This window comes from Hemicordylus capensis, chromosome 1, assembly GCF_027244095.1.
Source record: "Hemicordylus capensis ecotype Gifberg chromosome 1, rHemCap1.1.pri, whole genome shotgun sequence".
In the NCBI taxonomy this organism is placed as follows: domain Eukaryota; kingdom Metazoa; phylum Chordata; class Lepidosauria; order Squamata; family Cordylidae; genus Hemicordylus; species Hemicordylus capensis.
In genome coordinates this window covers 224,744,389-224,767,446 of record NC_069657.1, presented here as the reverse complement: position 1 = coordinate 224,767,446, position 23,058 = coordinate 224,744,389, and the positions used below count along the sequence as shown (strand labels likewise).

Here is a 23,058-nt window from a genome sequence, read left to right as displayed (position 1 = left end):
GGAGGGCCTTCAGATTACAGTGTACTGCATACTTAAAACCCATCTTCTCCTTTTCAAGAGAGATAAGTACTGGCCCACTGAAACCAGGACACTAAAGCACACCTTCCTCTTCTCTATGTTGGATGTAGCCATGGCAGATACGGCAATTCATGGCTCAAAGAATCCCTTGATCTGAGTGTCATACAAGGCCAGTTTAATGTAGCAGTTCATTACTCACCTCAACATCTGGGTAACAGAATAAATTGGTATGACGTAGTGGTAATTTACGAGTAGTATAGAAAAGCTATATCTTGTTTTGCAACGTGTGTTATTTGCAATAGCACTTTATCACAACAGATTAAAAAAATAACGTTACTCATCAGATGAACTTGGAGAAAGCAACTCCTGGTTACAATTGCAACATGTGTATTTTATGCACAGAAACAATTCAGGCACATGCCCACAGCACCAAGTAGGGGTGTGCACGGAACCACGGAGCTGCGGTCCAGCACTGGGGTGGGGGGTTCCTTTAAGGGCAGGGGAGGGTTTACTTACCCTTCCTGCTGCTTCCTCCCTCCGGCGCACGTATTTCCCATAGTAATCGGGGCGGCAGGATACCTCCCTGCCACCCCTCTTCCCCCCGCTTGGCTGCAACTTGCCAAAGGCTTTTAGAAGCCTTTTGTGCACGCGCGCAGAAGGCTTCTAAAAGCCTTTGGCAAGTTGCAGCCAAGCGGGGGGAAGAGGGGCAGAAGGGAGGTATCCTGCCACCCTGATTACTATGGGAAATACGTGCGCCAGAGGGGGGAAAGCGGCGGGAGGAGTAAGTAAACCCTCCCTCGCCCTTAAAGAAACCCCCCACCCCAAATCCACCCGAACCCGAACCGCCCATGTCCGGACCGGTCTGGAGGCCTGTAGAATGGCCTCCGAACTGGTCCGGGCACATCACTAGCACCAAGTTTCAATAAGTATTCAGTCAATGAGAGGGGTTCTAATGTCAACAAGTAAAGTTTAAAATGTAACTATGTCTTGCTAGGGAATCTGTATCTGGGTTTGGGTTTAGGTTTTTTGTTTTTTAAATAAAGGAAAGAACTAACAATCTCAGATTTCAGGCTCCTCCTGGAATTAAGGAACTCCTACAAGAGTTCCAGCTTTTGTCTCTAGGGCAGGCAAAACCCATGTAATTTCTCACATTACAGTAAGAACAATCTCCATACTGATAAGAGTGACTGACTGAAACCAAGAGAGAGAAGACAAGATGGCGCTTACAATACATCACACTGCGTACGTATTTAAAAGAGCAGCCCCGAAATTAGATCAATAAAGAAAAAGTGATCTTCAAAGTAAGTGGAAAGCAGGCTTAGCAGGCATAAAACAGCTCAAACTTTTAGGTGGGATAAACCAGTATTTTAATTTGTCCTTCACTTCCCAAAACATCTCACCTGGAGAGCACTTTGCAGAGAAGCTAGATTTTGTCACTTCAACAGCATACAGTGGGTATAGGAAAGAATCACCCCCTTTGATAGACCTTAAATTCTGGTTCCCTTACATCCTGAAATGAAAACACAAAGAAAATTCCCTTCACCAGCTGTACTTATCCAATGCAACCTATAACATCCAACTGAAAAACATCACAATTACAGTCCAGAAAAAGTGTCAGAAATAAAAAAACAAGAATTACTGAGATTGAAAAAGGATCACCCCCCCCCCATGTCAATATTTTGTTGAACCACCTTTTGCTTTAATAACAGCCTTGTGTCTGTTGGGATACTTCTCTATCAACCTTACACATCTAGACGGAGCAATATTTGCCCACTCCTCCATACAGAACTGTTCAAGTTCGGTCACATTGGATGGTAGGTGTTGGTGGACTGCTATCCTCCCTGGATCCGGTCGGCCCTCCAAACTGGATGGAAGAGCACGGAGGAAACTGGTAAGAGAGGTTACCAAGAGGCCAATGGCCACTCTGAAGGAGTTAAAGGACTTCATGGCAAAGAGTGGTTGGTGCATGTGACAACAATTTCACGAGCGCTCCACAGATGTGGCTTGTTCGGGAGGGTCGCAAGGAGAAAGCCATTTCTCAAGAAAGGCCACATTAAAGCTCGTTTGCGCTTTGCCAGAAGGCACCTTGAAGATTCTGATGCCAAATGGAAAAAGGTCTTATGGTCAGATGAGACCAAGATTGAACTATTTGGCCTCAACACCAAACAGTACACCTGGCGTAAATCCAACGCAGCTCACCATCCACAACACACCATACCTACAGTGAAGCATGGAGGTGGCACCATCCTGTTGTGGGGGTGTTTCTCTGCCTCAGGGACTGGGGCTCTCGTTAGGGTAGAAGGAAAAATGGATGGGGCAAAATACCGTCAGATTCTGGAAGAAAACCTGCTACCCTCTGCCAGACAGTTGAGGATGGGCAGAAGATTCACCTTTCAACATGACAACGATCCGAAGCACACAGCAAAATTGACCACACAGCGGCTGAAGGAGAAAAAAGTGAACGTCCTCATGTGGCCCAGTCAGAGCCCAGACCTAAATCCCATAGAAAATCTGTGGAGAGATTTGAAGATAGCAGTCCACCAACACCTGCCATCCAATGTGACCGAACTTGAACAGTTCTGTATGGAGAAGTGGGCAAATTTTGCTCCGTCTAGATGTGCAAGGTTGATAGAGAAGTATCCCAACATACTCAAGGCTGTTATTAAAGCAAAAGGTGGTTCAACAAAATATTGACATTGGGGGGGGTGATCCTTTTTCAATCTCAGTAATTCTTGTTTTTTATTTCTGACACTTTTTCTGGACTGTAATTGTGATGTTTTTCAGTTGGATGTTATAGGCTGCATTGGATAAGTACAGCTGGTGAAGGGAATTTTCTTTGTGTTTTCATTTCAGGATGTAAGGGAACCAGAATTTAAGGTCTATCAAAGGGGGTGATTCTTTCCTATACCCACTGTATCTCAATGCGATCCAAGTTACAACAGATAGCTTCTGCTCAAATCTAGTGCCCTCTGTGTGTGCATAGTCTCATTTTATCCACCTCAGGTCTTCCAAATTTATCAAATATTGATTATTTTGTAAAGATGGTGCTGATCACACGTAATGCCATACCTATGCTGTAGCCATGACTCAACTGTACATTTGATTGAAACAGATTTGTGTCTCCCAATAGTGTAAGCAGCACCTCCTGAACATCAGGACAATTAACAACAGAGGATGATGGTTTATCTGCTGATAAGGCTGCCGGCTTGATAGTGACAGAATGTCCCTCAAGTTCTAGACAAACATTTATGGAACGCAACATCATTTCATGTTGCTCTATGTACTGCCCATCTGGGGGAAAGAAAAGAGAGAGAGAGCAATGTTGTTAATGAATGGATGCTTTGTCAGCCTAAACTGACAGTTATTCTCAACCACATCTGGATCACTCAGGAAAAAAATCTGGCTAATACCTTGTCAATAACACTTTGAAGGCCTAAAATGGAAATAGTCATATCTACTATTATTATTATTTAATTATTTAACACATTTTTATACTGCCCAAAATGCAAGTTCTCTGGGTGGTTTACAAGACAATAAAAACTACCAATAAAAAGATTAACACATTTCAACAATTAAAACTGAAAATGTTAAAACTATTAAAACACAATTAAAACAATATCTAATTAAAAGTCTGGGTGAACAAATGCATCTTGACTTTTATTAGCCCTTCATGGCTAATAAAAGCTGCCAGAGGGGGTACAGGTAGATGGTTGGAGGTGCTTATTAGTGCCTCATTAAGGGAGGGCAGGATGCCATCATGCCTCAAGGAGGCGATGGTAAGACCATTGATGTATGGCAAATTAGATATAGAAAAGCATAGCTTGAATTAAGCTACGCCATTCTGCCTAACTAGTCTCAAGGATCTGCTTTGCAGAAAAGCCCTGTCACTACTGTTTATTCCTGCTGGTAGATTTCCCTTTCCCCAAATGTCAGAGTAACCGCGAGTGCTGAATGTGATAAGGCTGGAATAGACTGGCTGACTGCTGACTTACTTATCTTGTAACCTATTCCCTAACGGCAGGAACCTTGGCCAATCACGGATGGTGACACCAATCTGCCTCTTCTATGCAGCTGTTTTCTAAAGAATATTTTAGAGTATAAATGTATTGCTCTCTGTAATGAGTCTTTGTCCTGCTTTGAGCGCGAGCCAAGCAGCACCTTTGCTACTTAAGAGCAAATAAAGCTTTGATCTTAGGTCCTCTCATCTGGGCTGATTATTGGGCTCCATCCGCCCAGGAACGAACCTCCCCTATTGGGGTCAAGGGTACCCCGATACATCACCATTATTAAAAAAGCCCTCCCTTGATCCCTCCAACCTGGAAAACTATAGACCGGTCTCTAACCTGCCCTTTTTGGGCAAGGTGATAGAGCGTGTGGTGGCATCCCAGCTGCAGAGGGTCTTGGATGATATGGATTATCTGGACCCTTTTCAATCTGGCTTCTGCCCCAGGTATGGGACTGAGACTGCCTTGGTCGCTCTAGTGGATGACCTATGCCAGGAACTAGACAGGGGGAGCGCATCTCTGTTGGTTCTGCTGGACCTCTCAGCGGCGTTCGATACCATCGACCATGGTATCCTTCTGGACCAGCTCTTGAGTATTGGAATCGGAGGTACTGCGTTGCAGTGGTTCCGGTCCTTTCTTGGGGGAGGGTCCAGAAGGTGGTGCTGGGGGACTACTGCTCAGCCCCGTGGCCATTGGCCTGTGGGAGCCCGCAGAGTTCGGTCTTGTCTCCCATGCTGTTTAACATCTACATGAAGCCGCTGGGAGAGGTCATCTGGGGACTTGGACTGAGTTGTCAGCAATATGCAGATGACACTCAGTTCTATCTCTCCTTGTCACCTGATCCTAGGGAGGCGGTAGATGTCCTGAATCAGGGGCTGGAGGCCGTGATGGGTTGGATGTGGGCTAATAAACTGAAATTGAATCCGGACAAGACGGAGGTACTGTTGGTCAGTAGGAGAGCCAATCGGGATGAGATTTTACAGGTTCTGGATGGGGTTACACTCCCCTTGAAGGAGCAAGTATGCAGCTTGGGGGTACTACTGGACCCGGCTCTACTTTTGGAAGCTCAGGTGGAGGCGGTGGCCAGGGGTGCCTTTGCACGGCTTCGGCTAGTGTGCCAGCTGCGTCCCTTTCTCGAGAAGGCAGATCTGGCCACAGTTACCCATGCCTTAGTCACGTCATGGCTGGATTACTGTACGGCGCTCTACGTGGGGCTGCCCTTGAAGAATATCTGGAAACTGCAGCTAGTGCAAAATGCAGCAGCTAGGGTTTTATCCAGAGCTGCCCAGTGGGAGCACATCACACCCATTTTGAAAGAGCTGCACTGGCTACCAGTTTGTTTCCGGGTCCAATTCAAGGGGCTGGTTTTGAACTTTAAAGCCCTTGTTTGGGCCCAGGGTACTTGAGGGACTGCCTGCTCCCGAGGATTGCTGTCCGTTTGACGAGGTCATCTGAGGGGGCTCTGCTCCAGGTGCCGACATTGAGGGAGGCTCAGCTGTCACGCACTCGGGACAGGGTCTTCTCTGTTGCTGCCCCCAGACTTTGGAATGCTCTCTCAGTGGCCATTCACTCCTCGGACTCCATCACAGTTTTTAGAAAGCTTGTTAAAACTTGGCTTTTTATCCAGGCCTTTACATGATTGTTTTTATTGCTGCTTCTATGAGTTTTACTTGCATATAGTTTTTATGTTTGCATTTTATAGATTTTAAATTAGATTGGTTTTATATTTTTAGCTTAATATTTTTATTATCATTTTTATTGTATGTTTTTAAACTTTTGTAAACCACCTTGAGATAGTTTTTAATGAAAGGTGGTATATAAATATAACAACAAACAAACAAACAAATAAAAATGGCTGACTTTTTAAAAGTTGTAAGAGATGGGGAGGCTCTTATTTCAGCAGGAAGTGTGTTCCAAACTAAGTCTGGAAGCATACTTGCAATTCTGCTGTGGACTCTTAGACATACATTTATTGACCAACATGATGGATAGCCCTCTAGTAGCATTTAGGAATCTGCTGGGCTGCTTCACAACTTGAAAGACAACCCTGACAGCGTAGCACAAAGGTATTGCCTTGGAACAACCTACAACCACTCCTGGGCAGTCATGCAGTGCTACTTCCACTGGAAGCAATGCAACTAGTGCTGTGCTGCTGCCCAGAGCAGTTTTAAGCCATTCTGCAGCAGCTCTCTCAGAGCTGCCCTTCAAGTTGTGCAGCAGCATGGTGGGTCCCTAATGTTAGCATAGGGCTGCCTGTCATGTCAGCCACTGCATTTAGGAGACAAATAGCATGCATGCCTGCACGTACGTGTACACTCACAAGCCTTGGAGTTCTAGTTCTAGAATCTACCAAAGACTTCCTTGCACTCAATTGCCTGGCCTAAGGCTACTCAGAGCCTTGTTGGTATGAGAATTGCCAAGCTTTAATAACAGTACTTGAGCAATTGGGAAGGGTCAGGGAGCAGATTATAAATGCTACTAAAAAACATGTAATAAGTTTTACAGAAGCACAAAAATACTATGTGATGTGTTAGAGGTTCTTACAGATATTACTTGGAATGTGCTCTCATAACATGAAATAAACCCTTATGAAACATAACCCTTAGGAAATAAACTTGGGGCTTTCTGGCACGGGGCTTTAGGTCCTCTTGGTTATGAGACATAGGTAAAGATGTGGAAAGATCTCCCCACTCCACTCCCAGTTAGTAACTGGGAGGAGTATGAGATACCACTAGATCATTTGGTGGTGACTAAAACTTCATGTTCTCTAGGGCTGCCTCTGGGTTCTGGAACACATTTCCAAATGAAATCAGAACTTCCTCATCTCTGGCTGTTTTTAAGCGACTCTTGAGAACACCTATTTTAGCAGGCTTTTAGTTTATAATGTTTTAAAGTTGTATTGATGGTTACTTTAATTTGTTTGATATGATTTAAGGTTTTAATTTGTAAACTGCCCATAGATTTTATAAGGGGCGGTATATAAATGTAATTTGACAGACAAAATTTGGCATTGCTTTGTAAAGGGAGAGATGAAAGGACAGTTGTCTCTAGCCCAGGATTATCACTTTTCTGCTACTGTATTTTATCTGGAGGCAATGCATCCTGGGGGGAAATAATAAAGGAAATTACTTGATTGCTATGGAAATTACTTACAGTACAAAACATTTGCATACAATTTTTCATTTTTAGTCTACCAACTACAAGGGACACCAGACAGAACAACTCAATTTTGTCTTTTCACCTGAATTCCTAATATATTCTGGCATATTAAACTATTAGGCCTGAAAAACGTTATTGGTGGCAAAGCAGCACCACATTATCTATATTTATTTTAAAATAAAATAAATTATCTATATTAAAGAACATCTGAATGACTACAATTAAGTCGCTGGAACATGCTGCTTCTGAAGGGGGGGGAATCAACAACAGCTGGCACTACCATAGTGTAATGCACCATAAGGGGACAGTAGCTTACTGCTGGAAGTGAAGACAGACATTTCATACACTTTATTACAGGACAAAGGTATAACAATCTTACATAGATTTGTAAGTCTTGCAAACACAGGCTGCAATGTGTTCAAATCCTGAAGCCGTATGGCCTCAAGTCTGATCTAAACAAGAATACAATGCACGATCAAGTTTCTGACCTGATGTTAGCAGATCATGGAGAACTTCATCTTGCAGTAGCTGATCAAGTGCACATTGGGGAAGATATCCTAATATGCAGAATGAGTACACAGTCCTCAGTAGGTCCACATTAGAGATCCTGGGGAGATATTTACTGAAGGCACTATTCAAAGCCTCAAGGAATCTAAAAGAATAGGGAAAGGGGGAAATGGTCATGTATACATTCATAAATTAATTGACACCATGTGTCACTATTTCACTATAGATAGCTATAAATATACAAAACACTATGTCTAACTATAGATAGCTACAGAATAAGGTTGTGCACACAATCATACTTGCTGGCGGGGCAGAAAGCTGACAGAGGGAGTGGCGCCTCCCCAGTTCGGTCTACAGCTCGCCACGGCACATGACAGGCACCGCTGAAAGCAGTTTTGTCGGTCCTAAATTTCCTGGCCTTCAGTTTCATGGGATGACCCCTGGTTTTAGCGTTGTGAGGGAGAACAATTTCTCTCTGTCCACTCTCTCTACTCCATGCATAAATTTATACACCTCTATCATGTCTCCCCATAGTTGCCTCTTTTCCAAACTAAAGCCCCAGAGGATGTAGCTTTGCCTCATAAGGAAGGTGCTCCAGGCACCTGATCATCTTGGTTGCCCTCTTCTTCACATTTTCCAGTTCTACAATGTCCTCTTAAGATATAGTGACCAGAACTGCAGACAGTACTCCTAATGTGGCCACACCATGGATTTTTATAAAGGCATTATATTATTAGTATTTTTATTTTCAATCCCCTTCCTAATGATCCTGAATTTGCCTTTTTCACAGCTGCCACGCTTTGTCGACACTTCCAATGAGCTGTCCACCATGACCCCAAGATCTCTCTCCAGATCAGTCAGTGACAGCTCAGATCCCATCAGTGTATATGTGGGATGTTGTTTTTTTGCCCCAATATGCATCATTTTACACTTACATACATTGAACAGCATTTGCCATTTTGGAGAGATCCTTTTGGAGCTCCTCACATTCTGGATGTCACTACCCTAAATAGCTTGCTGTCATCTGCAAACTTAGCCACTTTGGTGCTTATTCCAACTTCTAGATCATTTATGAACAAGTTAAAGAGCACTGATCCCAGTACAGATACCTGATACTTTTTGCTTCCCTCCATTGTGAAATCTGTCCAGTTATTCCTATCCTCTATTTCCTGTCCTTCAACCAGTTACTGATCAACACATGAACCTGTCCCCCTTATCCCATGACTGCTAAGTTTACTCAAGAGCCTTTGTTGGGGAACTTTGTCAAAACGTTTTGTAAGTTCAAGTATGCTATGTCAACCAGATCACTTTTATCCACATGCCTTTTGACACCCCCAAAGAACTCAAAAAGGTTAGTGAGGCAAAAAAACAGGTTGCTCACCTGTAACTGATGATCTGGTAGAGATCCGTCGATATCCATAAGAATGGGTTCTGCGCCTGCGCAGGAGCCCCACGGTATCCATGCCTGAGCTCGTCGAAGTGCCCAAGCCACGCCCCCACGCTGCTGCGTGCTATAAAAGGCGCGGCTGAGGCACGTAATCCCTCAGTTCTTGGACGACCGCCGTGGAGGACGATCATCCAACAGGTAAGTTCTTCCATGACAAAAAAGAAAAAGTATCTCAAGAAGAGAGAGCTACACACCAGTACGCACATAGACGCAGCACTACTGCAGAGGGGAAGGTCGGGAGGGTCTTATGGATATCGACGGATCTCTACCAGATCATCAGTTACAGGTGAGCAACCTGTTTATCTGGTTCGAGATCCGTCGATGCCCATAAGAATGGGTGTTTGGCAAGCTCCAAGAGGTGGCGGGAGCAGTAGTAGGCTAAAACAACACCTGTTTCAATACGCTTCTCCCGAAGGTAGCCTCCGCAGCAGAGCGTACGTCTATGGCGTAGTGTTTTACAAAGGGGGATTCTGAGGACCAGGTAGCAGCTTTACAGATATCCCTGAACGAGACTCCAGAGAGGTGTGCAGCAGAGGAAGCCTGAGCCCTAATGGAGTGGGCTTTAATGGCCTCAGGAGGCGATTTGTCCTGAAGATGATATGCCAGCAGGATGAGTTCCACCAACCATCTGGACAATCTCTGTCTTGAAATGGGAGAACCTATATTCGGTCCCGTATAGGATATAAATAGCCGATTAGACAGCCTGAATGGTTTTGTGCGGTCCAGGTAGTATAGGAGGGCACGGCGTACATCCATAGCATGCAGTGACTGTTCAAGAGCAGAAGTAGGGTTGCCGAAGAAGGTAGGTAAGATGATATCTTGGTTTAAGTGGAAGTTAGATACCACTTTGGGCAAAAATGCAGGGTCGAGACGCATACGGACCTTGTCTTGAAGAAATATCGTGTAGGGGGAGTCGACCCTGAGAGCTGTCAGTTCACTTACACGCCTAGCCGACGTGACTGCAATCAGGAAGGCTGTTTTCCAAGAGAGTAGCCTCAGGGAAGAGGTGGTCATGGGTTCAAAAGGAGCCTGAGTCAACGAGGAGAGAACCAAAGATAGGCTCCATGGTTCAACCGGCATCCTGATTGCGGGGTAAACCCGTGACAAACCTTTCAGGAAGGCTTTGCTCAGTGGGTGTGAGAATAATGTCTTTCCATCACTTCCCGGGTGGTATGCAGACAAGGCAGCCAGATGGACCTTCAGGGACACGTTAGCAAGACCCTTTGCTTTCAAAGATGTAAGGTATCGTAGAACTTCAAGGATGGAAGCTCGTTTAGGAAGGAATCCCTTGGTGCGTGCATAAGATCTAAAACGATCCCACTTGTGCTTGTAGTTGCGGCGCGTAGATTCCTTGCGTTGATTAAGCAGAATATGAGTCAACAGAGTATCCTCCACACAGTTAGATGGAGGGTCTGGACGTCTGGATGCAGAATGAGACCTCCGTCTTGAGTTAGAAGATGTGGATAGCGAGGTAGGTGCTTGTAGCAGTTCTTTGCCAGTCTGCGTACTTGTGGAAACCAAGATTGTCTTGGCCACCAAGGAGTCACTAGGATGCAACTGGTCGGATTGGAAAGAAGACTGGCCACTACTCTGGGTATTAATGGCAAAGGGGGAAACATGTAAGGTGTTTCCAGGGACCAATCCAACTGAAAAGCATCCCCGAGAGAGAGGTTGTCGTGTCCGGCTCTTGAGCAGAAGCGGGCACATTTCGCATTCTCTGAGCAAGCAAAGAGGTCCACTGAAGGCCGCATCCAGTGGTCGAAGAAGGGAGCTATCACATCTGTCCGGAGTTCCCATTCGTGTTGACGGTCTTGAAAGAAGATCCTGCTTAGGTCGTCCGCCAGGGTGTTGTCCAGACCCTTGATGTGTACAGCTAAGGGGTAAATGCGGTGCAGAATGCACCAGTGCCACATCTGAACACTGAGAGCACACAGGCTGCGGGAGACCGTCCCACCCTGGCGATTTATATAGGCTTGAGCAGTTGTGTTGTCGAGGTGGATCTGGACAACTTTCCCCCGAAGGATGGGCAGGAAGGACTGTAAAGCCTGGAAAACAGCTAGAAGCTCCAGGAAATTGATGTGCAGTTTGGCTCGTTGAGGGGACCACTTCCCTTGAATCTTGTGGTTGCCGCAATGGGCCCCCCAGCCTTGAAGTGAGGCATCTGTCGCCATCCAAGCCGAAGGGGAGGGGTCTGAAAGGGCACCCCTTCGAGTAAGTTCTTGCGGTTGGTCCACCAGGCGAGAGATCGAAGTATTTCCGGTGAAAGTAGAAGGCGCTTCGTTTGACTGTCTCTGGCGGGATGAAATACCGATAGAAACCAGATTTGGAGCTTTCTCATTTTGAGTCTCGCATAATGGATTACCGTATTGCAGGATGCCATTAGACCCAGAAGACGCTGAATCACGCAGGCTGGTTGCAGAGGATGTTTCTGAATCAGGGAGATGAGATCCTGAATGCAGGTGAATCTGTCTTCTGGAAGAAATGCTCTTTGTTGCCCCGTGTCCAGGATTGCTCCTATATAGGAGATCACGGGTGCTGGTTCCAGATGCGATTTTTTCCAGTTTATTAAGATGCCCAAGTCGTGAAGCAGGCTCACTACATATTGGATGTGCGAAACTAACTCGCCTTTGTCCCTTGCAGTCAGGAGCCAGTCGTCCAGGTACGGATAGACCGACACGCCCCTGGTTCTTAGATGTGCAATCACCACTGCCATACATTTAGTAAAAACCCTCGGGGCGGTGGACAATCCGAAGGGTAATACATTGTATTGAAACACTTTGTCGCCTACAGTGAATCGTAGGTATTTGCGGTGGCATGGACGTATGTTGATATGAAAATAGGCGTCCCTGAGATCCAACGTTGCAAGCCACCTTTCCCCCTGGAGCAGCGGGAGGATCTGTTGCAACGTCATCATACGGAACTTTTTGACGTGGATGAATTTGTTCAGGCGTCGTAGGTCCATGATGGGTCGGATGCCCCCATCCCTTTTGGGGATCTGAAAGTATTTTGAATAGAACCCCGTCCGCCTGTCTGCCCATGACACCGGGGCAATAGCTCCTTTCTCCAACAGCTCCTTCACTTCCTGAAGTAGTCGAGGTGAGGCGGGAGTGAGTTTTATCCTCGTGAAGTGTGGTAAGGACCTGAACTCGATCGCATAGCCAGAGGATATAATCTTCAGGACCCAGCGGTCCGATGTTATATTGTGCCATGCAGGGGCATGGCTTGCCAGCCTGATCAAAGGCTGGGACGGAAGGTTGGAGAGATCCGTCAGAGTTGATGGAAGAGCCCCCGCTGGCGGGAAAAGGGGGATATGTGGAGATAGGGCAGGAACAGGTGTCAATGGGCAATCTACATCCTCAAAGGCGCTTATGAGTATCCTGTGTCTTTGTACGTTGGGCTTGAGTATTCTTTTTCTTCTGATAGAAAGGTCGACGATGATAGGAAGAGTAAGGTTTTCTAAAATCACGTCTATCTTGAGTTCTGAAAGACGAACGGAATTTGCCATAGTTGTTGCGTAAGGAAGAGGAGGAAGTCGATGTAGAGGGGTGAGAGGTAAAAGTCTTAGCAGTAAATTTTGATTTTTTTAGCTGCTCCATAGTTGAGTCAGTTGTCTCACTGAAAAGACCAGTGCCATCGAAGGGCAACCCTTCTATCTTGTCCCTCATATCCAATTGGAGGCCAGTAGACCTAAGCCAGGCATGTCTCCTCAGTGTTATTGCTGCTGTCATAGCACGTGATTCGCTTTCCGCCAAGTGCTTGGCAATGCTGAGTTGCCTGTGGGTCAAATCTCCTGAATCTTCAAGGGTACGACGAAACTTAGCCTTAAAGTCCTCATAGGGTAGGGAGTCCAGTTCAATCTCCAGTTGCTCCCAGAGACCATGTGTATATTTAGCAGTGCATGCTGCATAATTTGCTACTTTAATTGACAGGCAAGAAGTTGAATAGACTTTCCTTCCCAGCAAGTCTAGTTTTCTACCCTCCTTCTCAGGAGGGACTGTGTACCTTTTGCCAGATTTGGAAGCCGTGGCACAATCGATGACTAGTGAATTGGGTGCTGGGTGTTTTATAAGGTACCCATTGTCCTTATCCTGAACTCTGTAGAGATTCTCTAATTTTTTGGACGTGGGAGTGGAGGTGTGCAATACCTCCCAAGCACATTTCGCAGCTCTTGTGATGACTGGTAACATTGGTAGTGCCACCGGGGCAGTAGATTGGGACCTCAGCATAAAGTTATATACTGGGTCATCAATGGTGGCCAATTGGGAGCGTATGTCCAAACCTAGAGCATCGGCCATGTTGTGAATATGCTTATGGTAAGCCTTGAGTTCATCATTGGGTGAAACGTAGGTTACTGGAGCCACGTCTGTGGGTGGTTCCACAACAGAACTACCATCCTCCGGATCAGACTCGAAGTCTGAGGAACCATAATGTTCCGAAGGGGAAGCGGGTGGTGGTTGATCATCTGTATCCCGGCCGGGAAGGGTTTGAGTAGCAGACGTAGCCAGAAGTCCCGACAAAGATGTTTGTGTGGCTGTAGAAGCCAATTGAAGTACTGAGGTTTGTGTCTCCTGTTGGCTCACCGCTAGTTGGCACGTCTGAGTGGCCACCGATCGAAAAGTGGAGAGGGGTCTGGCAGGAGTGACTGGTCCCCAGGGCCTCTCAATATCATCCCTATTTGGACCCGCAGGAGATGAGACGCCCAATGGGTGGCGGTATCCACAAGAGTGCCAAGGCGTTTGAGCGTGCAAGCGGCTGGGTGATGAAGGAGCAGGAGGATGCGATGGTGTTGCTAATTCCCGAGGATCAGCTCCAACCGAAGGAAAGCCAGTGAAAGTCGAGCGACCGCTCGAGGTCGAATCTAGGAGAGAGAGGAGAGAACGAGTGGCAGCCGGAAGAGATTCCTCCGCGTCGACATCGACGACCTGGAGAGAAGGTATCGGTGGTCGATACCGAGGAGTCACTTGCGTCGACGCCGAGAGGATTGGAGTGTGCAACGTCAATGACACGGGCAACGCAGGCTGTGGTGTCGACAGGGAGGACGATGATGCCAGAGGTGGTGGAGCTGGAGAGAGAGCTCTTGCCGTCGGCATCGAGACTGGTGTTAAGCGAGGAAGGGTCAGTATCTGATCGGTGTCGAAGGTTGCAGTTGTTCCAAGAAAAACACTGGAGGGTCGTTCGGTGTCGAGCGCATTTGATGTCGACACAGCAAGATTGGAAGATTGTGTCGGAGGGTCGTCAGCATCGCCTATAATAGATGTCGGAGGAGGTAGTAACACAGCTGCGTGTACTGCTAGCGCTGTGGAAGTTGTTGACGTCGACAATGCCGGTTCCCTTACAGGCAACACTGGTTGAGCCGTGGAAGGGGATGGCGTTCGATCTCGACGACCTTCCAGATCTTTGCGACGCTTGGAAGTTTGTGACGCTGAGAGATCCTCATGTCATCGTTTGGTAGCCCTTTCACGCTCCTTAGAGCTGTGGGAAGGTTTTGAGGCAGTAGACGCATCTTCCTTTGACGACTTTGCCGAAGACGAGCGCTTTTCCGACGTTGAGGAACCCTTCAATGTTGAAGTGGTTTTGGCGGGAAACACGTCAGAGGATTTACGGGTACTCGATATCGAGGAGCGATTCGGCATCTTTTGCGCTGGTGTAGAGTGCGCAGCAGACGTCGAAGGTCGAGGCGTGCCCGGTGTTGAAGGGCTCAAAACCTCATCATATATTGCTGCCCGTAGGCGAAGCGCTCGGTTCTTCCTTGTCTGTTTTGAGAAGGACAGACAGATTTTGCAGGAGGAGACATTATGTTCCTCACCGAGGCATAACAAGCAGAGGTCGTGCAGGTCTTTAGAAGGTATTTTCGCTCTGCAACCCTCACACCATTTGAAGGATTTTTTTCCGTCAGCCATAATCAGGTCAAAAGCCGTTCCGTGTTCGTTTGCCAGAAGTTACCGCAGCCAGTCCAAGTTCGAGGTCACCAAGAATCACCGTCAGCCGTTCCGTAGTCAGATCCAACGAAGTCCGATATTCCAGTCCGAGTCAAAAGATTATACAGGAAGAACGAAAGAGGAATTTTTCCGACGAAGAGGCACAGACCGCAGGTCTAATACACAAGGCGGTCGGAAAAGAACTGAGGGATTACGTGCCTCAGCCGCGCCTTTTATAGCACGCAGCAGCGTGGGGGCGTGGCTTGGGCACTTCGACGAGCTCAGGCATGGATACCGTGGGGCTCCTGCGCAGGCGCAGAACCCATTCTTATGGGCATCGACGGATCTCGAACCAGATCTTATCCTTGCAGAAACCATGCTGGTTCTCCTTAGGTCTAAAGGTCTAACTGCCTCCTTAGGAGACTGCCTCCCTAGCAGGTTCTAAATATTTACTATAGAAATATACTAAATAAATAATAAGTAAGTACGTTTTGTTATTCCCCTCGACACTTCTAGCTATATGTTCCTCAAACTCTCTCTTTGCAACCCTTATTGTCTCCTTGCATTTCTTTTGCCAGAGTTTGTGTTCCTTTCTGTTCTCTTCATTTGGGCAGGCCTTCCATATTCCGAAGGAAGTCTTTATCCCTTTTATAGCTTCCTCGACTCTACTTAGGGTGGCCCTATCCACCCCCAGCACAGTACCTCTAGTGACTGTTGCTGGTGTCTATCTCTTATGTTTCTTTTTAGATTGTGAGCCCTTTGGGAACAGGGATCTATCTTATTTATTATTTCTCTGTGTAAACCGCCCTGAGCCATTTTTGGAAGGGTGGTATAGACATTGAATGAATGAATGAATGAATGAATGAATACTTGTTAGCTATGCAGGCGTCCTCCTGAACTTTGTGGTACCTTTTCTCCTTCTTGGTATACATTCCAACTGAGCTTCTATTATTATGGTTTTAAGTAAGTCCCATACTTTCTGGAGTGATTTGACCCTCCTGACTTTCCCTTTCGGCTTCATTTTTACCAGTCTCCTCATTTTTTAGAAGTTTCCTTTTCTGAAGTCCAACACATCTGTCCTACCACCTGTTCTCTTGACCCTTGCCTGACATAGCTAATACTATCTGGCAGGGAGGTTGTTGTAGAAGGTCTAGTAGAGATCATAAATGCTTTTCTGAGGAACGGCAGGATGCCTCCTTGCCTTAAGGAGACAATTATTAGACCACTTCTGAAGAAGACTGCCTTGGATTCCTCAGAGCTGAGCAACTATAGGCCTGTTTCCAACCTTCCGTGGCTAGGCAAGATAATTGAGAGGGTGGTGGCTTCCCAACTCCAGGCAGTCTTGGATGAAACTGATTATTTAGACCCGTTTCAGAATTGACAGAGGAAGTGTGACTCTGTTGGTCCCTTTGTACCTCTTGGTGGCTTTTGATACTATTAACCTTAGTATCCTTCTGGAGCATATGAGGGGGTTGGGGGTGGGAGGCACTGCTTTGCAGTGTTTCCACTCTTAACTCTCGGGCAGATTCCAGATGGTGTTCCTTGGGGACTGTTCTTCAAAAATTGAACTTTGGTATGGTGTCCCTCAGGGCTCCATATTGTCTCCGAAGTTGTTTAACATCTACATGAAACCGCTGGGAGAGATCATCAGGAGATTTGGTGCAGGGTGTTATCAGTATGCTGATGACACCCAAATCTATTTCTCCATGTCAACGTCATCAGGAGAGGCCATAACCTCCCTAAATGCCTGCCTGAGGCAGTGATGGGCTGGATGAGAGGTAACAAACTGAGGCTAAATCCAGATAGGTCAGAGGTACTTATTGTGCTGGGTTGGAACTCGGGAGATGATTTTGATCTGCCAGTTCTGGATGGGGTCACACTTTCCCAGAAGGAACAGGTATGCAGTCTGGAGTTGTTTATGGAAACAAAACTCTCCCTGGTGTCCCAGGCTGAGGCAGTGGCCAGAGGGGCCTTTTATCAGCTTCGGCTGATACGCCAGCTGAGTCCGTTTCTTAAGAAAAATAACCTCAGAACAGAAGATAATCTGCTGGTCACCTCCAGACTTGACTTCTGCAATGCACTCTATGTGGGGCTGCCTTTGTACGTAGTCTGGAAGCTGCCGTTAGTCCAGAATGCGGCAGCCAGGTTGGTCTCTGGATCATCTCGGAGAGACCATATCTCTCCTATCTTAAAAGATCTACACTGGCTGCCGATAAGTTTCCAGGCAAAGTACAAGGTTTTGGTTATAACCTATAAAGCCCTAAACAGCTTGGGCCCTGGGTATTTAAGAGAACGTCTTCTTTGCTATGAACCACACCGCCCATTGAGATCATCTGGAGAGGTTTGTCTGCAGTTGCCACCGGCCCGTCTGGTGGCTACTTGGGGATGGGCCTTCTCCATTGCTGCCCCAAGGTTTTGGAACACACTTCCTGCTGAAATAAGAGCCTCCCCATCTCCCAATCTCTTACAACTTTTTAAAAAGGCAGTCAAGAGACATTTGTTCACCCAGGCTTTTAATTAGATATTGTTTTAATTGTGTTTTAATAGTTTTAACGTTTCAAATTTTAATTGTTGAAAGGTTTTATATTTTTTTATTGGTTATTTTTATTGTTTTGTTGTAAACCGCCCAGAGAACTTGCATTTTGGGCAGTATAAAAATGTGTTAAATAAATAAATAGTCACTGAATCATCATTCATGGATATGACTAAGCCATCTATGCCACTGCCCATCACGAGAGCCTTTAGCAAAAATTATAAATGCCACATTATGTGGCAGGTTGTGCTATTGCTGCACGGGTCTGAGCTTCCCTGTAACTATCATATAACACGGGACATAAAGCTTCCAAATTCAGAACCTACCGCTGATCTTGGTCTTTGGGGATGTGATTGAGAGCAGAATACGTTCGAAGAATGACTAAAATATCCTTCATGTTCAAAGATTCAGGATTAGATACCACTTCTTCAGCAAAAGCATCCATCAGACCAACTGGCCGAAAACCAAGATTCTCAAAGGTTGAAAGAAGCAGGACTACCTGAAATAAAAAGAAAGTCCATGTAATTTGCATAATATTATTTGTGTACTGTTGAGGCCATTGTTTAAGAAACGTTTTAAAAAATTAAGTCTAAGTAAATGTAGCTGAAATAAATGCATATTCTTCCAGTTCATCCTTGCCGACATTTCCTTCCCTTTATTCTGTTGCTTCCCTATATCAAATTATATTTATAATTCATTTATATTAAAGTTTCTTAACCACCTTTCTGTTTTAAAACATACCTCAGGCAGTATGTCATTTTAAAACAACAAATATACAGTCAATAACAATCATATAACACAAAATATAACAGTCACAAAAGCAGTAAGATCAACACTTATAGCCAAAACCCCCAAACAATCCCCTGCTAAGGGGGGCAAAGAGGCACCTTTTACCGTGGCGATTCTCTTTATTTAGCAGGGGGAGAGTAACTGGCCCTATCCACCCCCAGCACAGTACCTCCCAGTGACTGTTGCTGGTGTGTGTCTTATGTTTCTTTTTAGAATGTGAGCCCTTTGAGGACAGGGAGCCATCTTATTTATTTGTTATTTCTCTTTGTAAACTGCCCTGAGCCATTTTTGGAAGGGCGGTATAGAAATAATAATAATAATAATCATCATCATCATCATCATCAATTTCACATGAGGGCATAGGCACAGTGTGGCTTTAACTCTCCTCCTAAAAGTGGCAATTAATGGGACCAGATGGGTCTATTTTTAAAAGACGATTGTAAGCTCCTCCAGGCAGTGACTTGTCCTCTCATGCTTTGTAGAGCAGCCTGCACGTTAATGATGTACACCGGGCTCCCCCAAACTGAGGCCCTCCAGATGATGCTGAACTACAACTCCCAGCATCCCTAGCCACAATTTATTGTGGCTGGGCATGCTGGGAGTAGTAGTTCAGCAACTTCTGGTGGGCCGCAGGTTGGGGAAGTCTGATGTACACAATGTAATTCTAAATACTAAACATCAGCCTTACAAGCATACACATGTCTCCCCCACCCCAATCAGTCTTCCCTCTAATTTTTTTAAATAGTGAGTGTGGAGAGGTTTGTCCTGGTGTCAGCATTGAGGCGATGTGCGTACATCACACACACTACACTCATGCACATTCACTCTCACACACAATGATTTTTCTTTTTCACACAATTTTTCTAACCTTTCCCCTCCTACAGGGGGAGCCGCTGCTGCCTCCTATCCCCTCCCACCCCCTCCCCATCCAGTTTCCATCTGGGCTGCTGGGGCAGGGAGCTGCTGGGGGTTGGGGGAGCCACCTCCGCCCATCTTCCTCCCTCCCGTCCTGCAGCCGGAACTGGAGGAGGAGGCCCGGGTGGGGTGGAGAAGGCAGCAATCCGGATGGGGAAAGCTTGGCAATCTTCACAAGATTATCTGAATAGTGGTTCTGGCAAGCCACTCTTTAAGTGGCGTTATGATTTTAATTGTTAATTGATTTCATGTTTTAAATGATTTTTATTGTAAACCACCCAGAGGGTTTTGGGCGGTATAGAAATATTTTAAATAAATACAATAAATAAATAAGTGTATGCAAACTAAACTCTCATTGGCCACACACCTACAGCATGTTTTCAGATCCTGGACCCCATCTTTACCAGAACGTTTTAAATTTTTGCTGTCGTTAATCCAAGCATCTTCTTCAATACAAGTAGTCCAACCTTTATTTACTTTCTCTCCATCCGTATTAGTGCAAATAACCTGCAATTAGGGTTAGGATTATAACCCTAACCTGCAATCTTCTGAGCTTCATACAGTCCTAATATGAACAGTTTGACTTGTTTAAACAAACTAGCAGATTAAAAGGAAACATCTTAATGGTTTATAATGCTATCGTCAAAAATCCTTGTGATCCATACTTCTGAAGTGCTTCTGGAGAAAAGTCAGAGAGTAATTCGTACTTGCCCAGAAGAAATTCCTTGTCCTAGCCATAGCTATCTATCTACCTACCTATACATTTCTCTCTCTCTCTCTCTATATATATATATGTATATATAAAAGCTGGTCACCTTGATGTATAGTAAAGCTGTAAATGCACAGCTTGAAGTAGTTTGAATAATGGTTCTCTATTAGGGAACTAGCTTTGCCTGCAGTATTCCCTCTAGGTTACAGTGACCATCTGTGGAATGTGTTATGCAGAAGAAGGGAGATAAGGCTGTCTGCCTGCCTGCGCGCATGTTTGTGGTTTATTCCCTAATCCTAGCAAGTCATGATGACGTATTTGCTATGTAGCTGAACAACATGTTATTCTGGAGAACAATTTTAAGAGTATAAATGTATGCTCTCTGTAATGGTCCTTTGTCCTGCTTTGAGCATAAGCCAAAGTAGTACCTCTGCAGAATAAAAGCTTTGATCTTTAAGACCTCTCATCTGGGCTGATTATTGGCTCCATCTGCCCAGAAAAGAACCTCCCCTACTGGGTCAAGTCTACCCTAATACACCAACCTAACAAGCACTGTAGTCTAACTGAAATCCATAGCATCCATCAAAAGATGCTACAGACTCAATTGGATTTCAGCTGGACTTCAGCACCAATACTAGACTGCAGCTTTCAGTCTGACCTTTGAGTTTTCAGTGATGGATTTTCCCCAAAAGAGTCCTTACGGTAACAGATATTCAGAACTCAAGACTCTGAAGGAATTAGGCCTGACCCTCCTCTTGCTGTGCAGGGGTCAGAGGTTCATAGCTCCTGTTCTACAATTTCGTTTAGGAGGGGAAAGAGTTTCACTGTTTTATTTTTGTAGGGGAAAGGGAGTTTTATTTGACTGGGTATATTTTTTTTAAAAAAATGGAGGGAACCTGAATTGTGATTGGTTTGTTTAGAAAATTTGGAGGGAAAGAGTGAATAAAAGGAGGCTTGGCTGTGGCAGAGAAGTCAGCAGGAGCTGTAAGAGCAAAAGGAGGGAGATGCAGCATGACAGGAACAAAGCTGGAAGGATCGCTGTGAACTGACAGAGAGAGAAAGTGAAGATCCAAGCAGACTTCAGGCAGTCAGAGGCAGAAAACCGGAATTCACTAAGCTGAAATCCCTGCAGAGTACGAGAGGCAGAAACTGCTAGGCTGCAGCAGTAAGGGAGCCAGGCCTACTGCGGGGGTGGGTGGGGAGTAAAACTATCCTTTGTGCTTTTTTGGGACTGCTACTAGGCCTAATCTGTATATGCCAGTGGACTTTGTTATTTCAATGCTTTATTTGTACCTTTGCTCAACTGAAAATTTTCTGGTTTTACCTGACATTTCTGCATTGTTTGGGGAATTAAGAAGATTTTGCATCTAGTAAATGTTTCCTAATTCTTTTGAACTGTTTCGATAATGTCTCTGTCTATTATTTTCCCCACCCAATGCTTACTTTCCTTAATTGCCTTACCAGTCTACCTTTGTAAAACCGAGGGACAGAAGCTCCAGTGACTGGGTGGCAAAACCAGTCAAAAGACCTACCTAGAGCCTGCTGAGGCAGTACCCTCCACAACTATCATGAAAACAATTCTACAATACAAAGTAATCTAGGGCTATAGCCAGTTCCATACAGGCAGCCAGCTATCCCATCAATATATGTATGAATACTCTCATCCCAAACTTTACCTGTTTTGTGTCCCACATATAGAAGGCTGATGCAACATAATCTGCTACTGCAGAATAAAGTGTGATGTTGCGGTACTGAAGGTCTCTGCAAGATCGCAGAATCATCAGCTGATTCCAAAGTGGAATTCCCTGGATATTCTCTAATATACGTGCAAAAGGACGACAAAAACATGGAGATTATGAGAAATGCTTTGACATAATCCTTGAGATATAGTAACAGAAGATGTTTGTGCATTTAAATTTATCAAAAAAACCCATGCCCCAGAACAGAACTGAGGTACATTATTGGTGGAACCAAAGAGCTATTCAGGATCATATAGCAGCTAGGACTAGCCCAGCAAAATATTAGACTTCTTCTTTGAACAGCTGACCCCCATGTCAGAGAAGCAAACTGTTTTTGACTCCCCCCTCCCTGGTTAAAAAAGTCAGTTTGTGATGTGACAGTGTAGGGTGATGCTGTTCATCAAAAAGAAACAGAAAGCTCTTTGGGGGCCACAGAATTATTTAAACTAGCATCTATGAACTCTAGCCCTTCTTTTTTTGAACCTACTCGGACAATGCCAATCTATACCTAGAACTGCTTCAAACTTAACTATGATGTATAGTTGCCATATAACATTTCTGAAAAAAGAGTTTACCTTTCATCACGCATCATTCCCATTTCTGTCATCAAATTCTGCTTCTTGGCAAATGGTCCTGCTCTAACCTCACACCATACTAAACAGCTGCCTTCCTTTGGTTTAAAGGGACTGGTGACAAGAATAGTGCAATCAAACTCAGCTGGTATAAAGCAGAAAGAATTTCATACGCTTATTACAACTTACTTATTATTTTGTTACTACAAGCATTCAGGATTGGAACAGAGCGGTAATCCATTTCGGCCAACACACTGAACATGTGTTGAGCATTTGGGAGAGAAATGTCATCTATCTGACTCAAAATCTTTTTCTGAAATAAAACAAATTTGAATTAGACAGAAACTTTATTGTCCTAACATGATAAAAGTTGATGAAATAATTGTCCACTGTGATAAGGCAAGACAAGAGTTGTTTTCCCAGTTACCTTTTCGATAGGAAAAAAGAGAGCTGAGATTCTCATAAAAATTTCTTCTAGACTATAATGGGTATCTATAATTCAATACTTATTCTCACTCTCTCTCTCATTCTAATTGTCTGCCTCCATGTACAAAGAGTTCCTTTCCATCAAAGTGCTTGAAAAAGCAGCACACTTCCACTATGTATGAAAAAGCAGCACAGAATTTAGGGCAATAATCAATTTTGAGCAATAATCCATTTATATCTGTTGTGTAGCCACTGTTATAAGAGTTAACATGAAATGGAAGAACTGGATTCTCAACTCTTTACATAAGACAACATTAGAAAC

General features: G+C 45.0%; 1 protein-coding gene across 4 annotated transcripts in view; it reads right to left on the bottom strand.

The window, feature by feature from the left end:
- The window catches only part of FASTKD2 (FAST kinase domains 2), a 33,455-nt gene that overhangs the window by 4,816 nt on the left and 5,581 nt on the right, over positions 1-23,058 (bottom strand). For 3 of the 4 annotated variants that reach the window (XM_053282745.1, XM_053282744.1, XM_053282746.1), the window contains exons 5-9: positions 22,500-22,623; positions 21,676-21,815; positions 17,913-18,085; positions 7,670-7,833; positions 3,088-3,309 (exon numbers count right to left, since the gene is read on the bottom strand). In XM_053282745.1, the coding sequence (XP_053138720.1) occupies positions 3,088-3,309; positions 7,670-7,833; positions 17,913-18,085; positions 21,676-21,815; positions 22,500-22,623 (823 nt within the window). The remainder of the gene's footprint in view (positions 1-3,087; positions 3,310-7,669; positions 7,834-17,912; positions 18,086-21,675; positions 21,816-22,499; positions 22,624-23,058) is intronic. The other variant, XM_053282750.1, reaches the window with a different exon arrangement.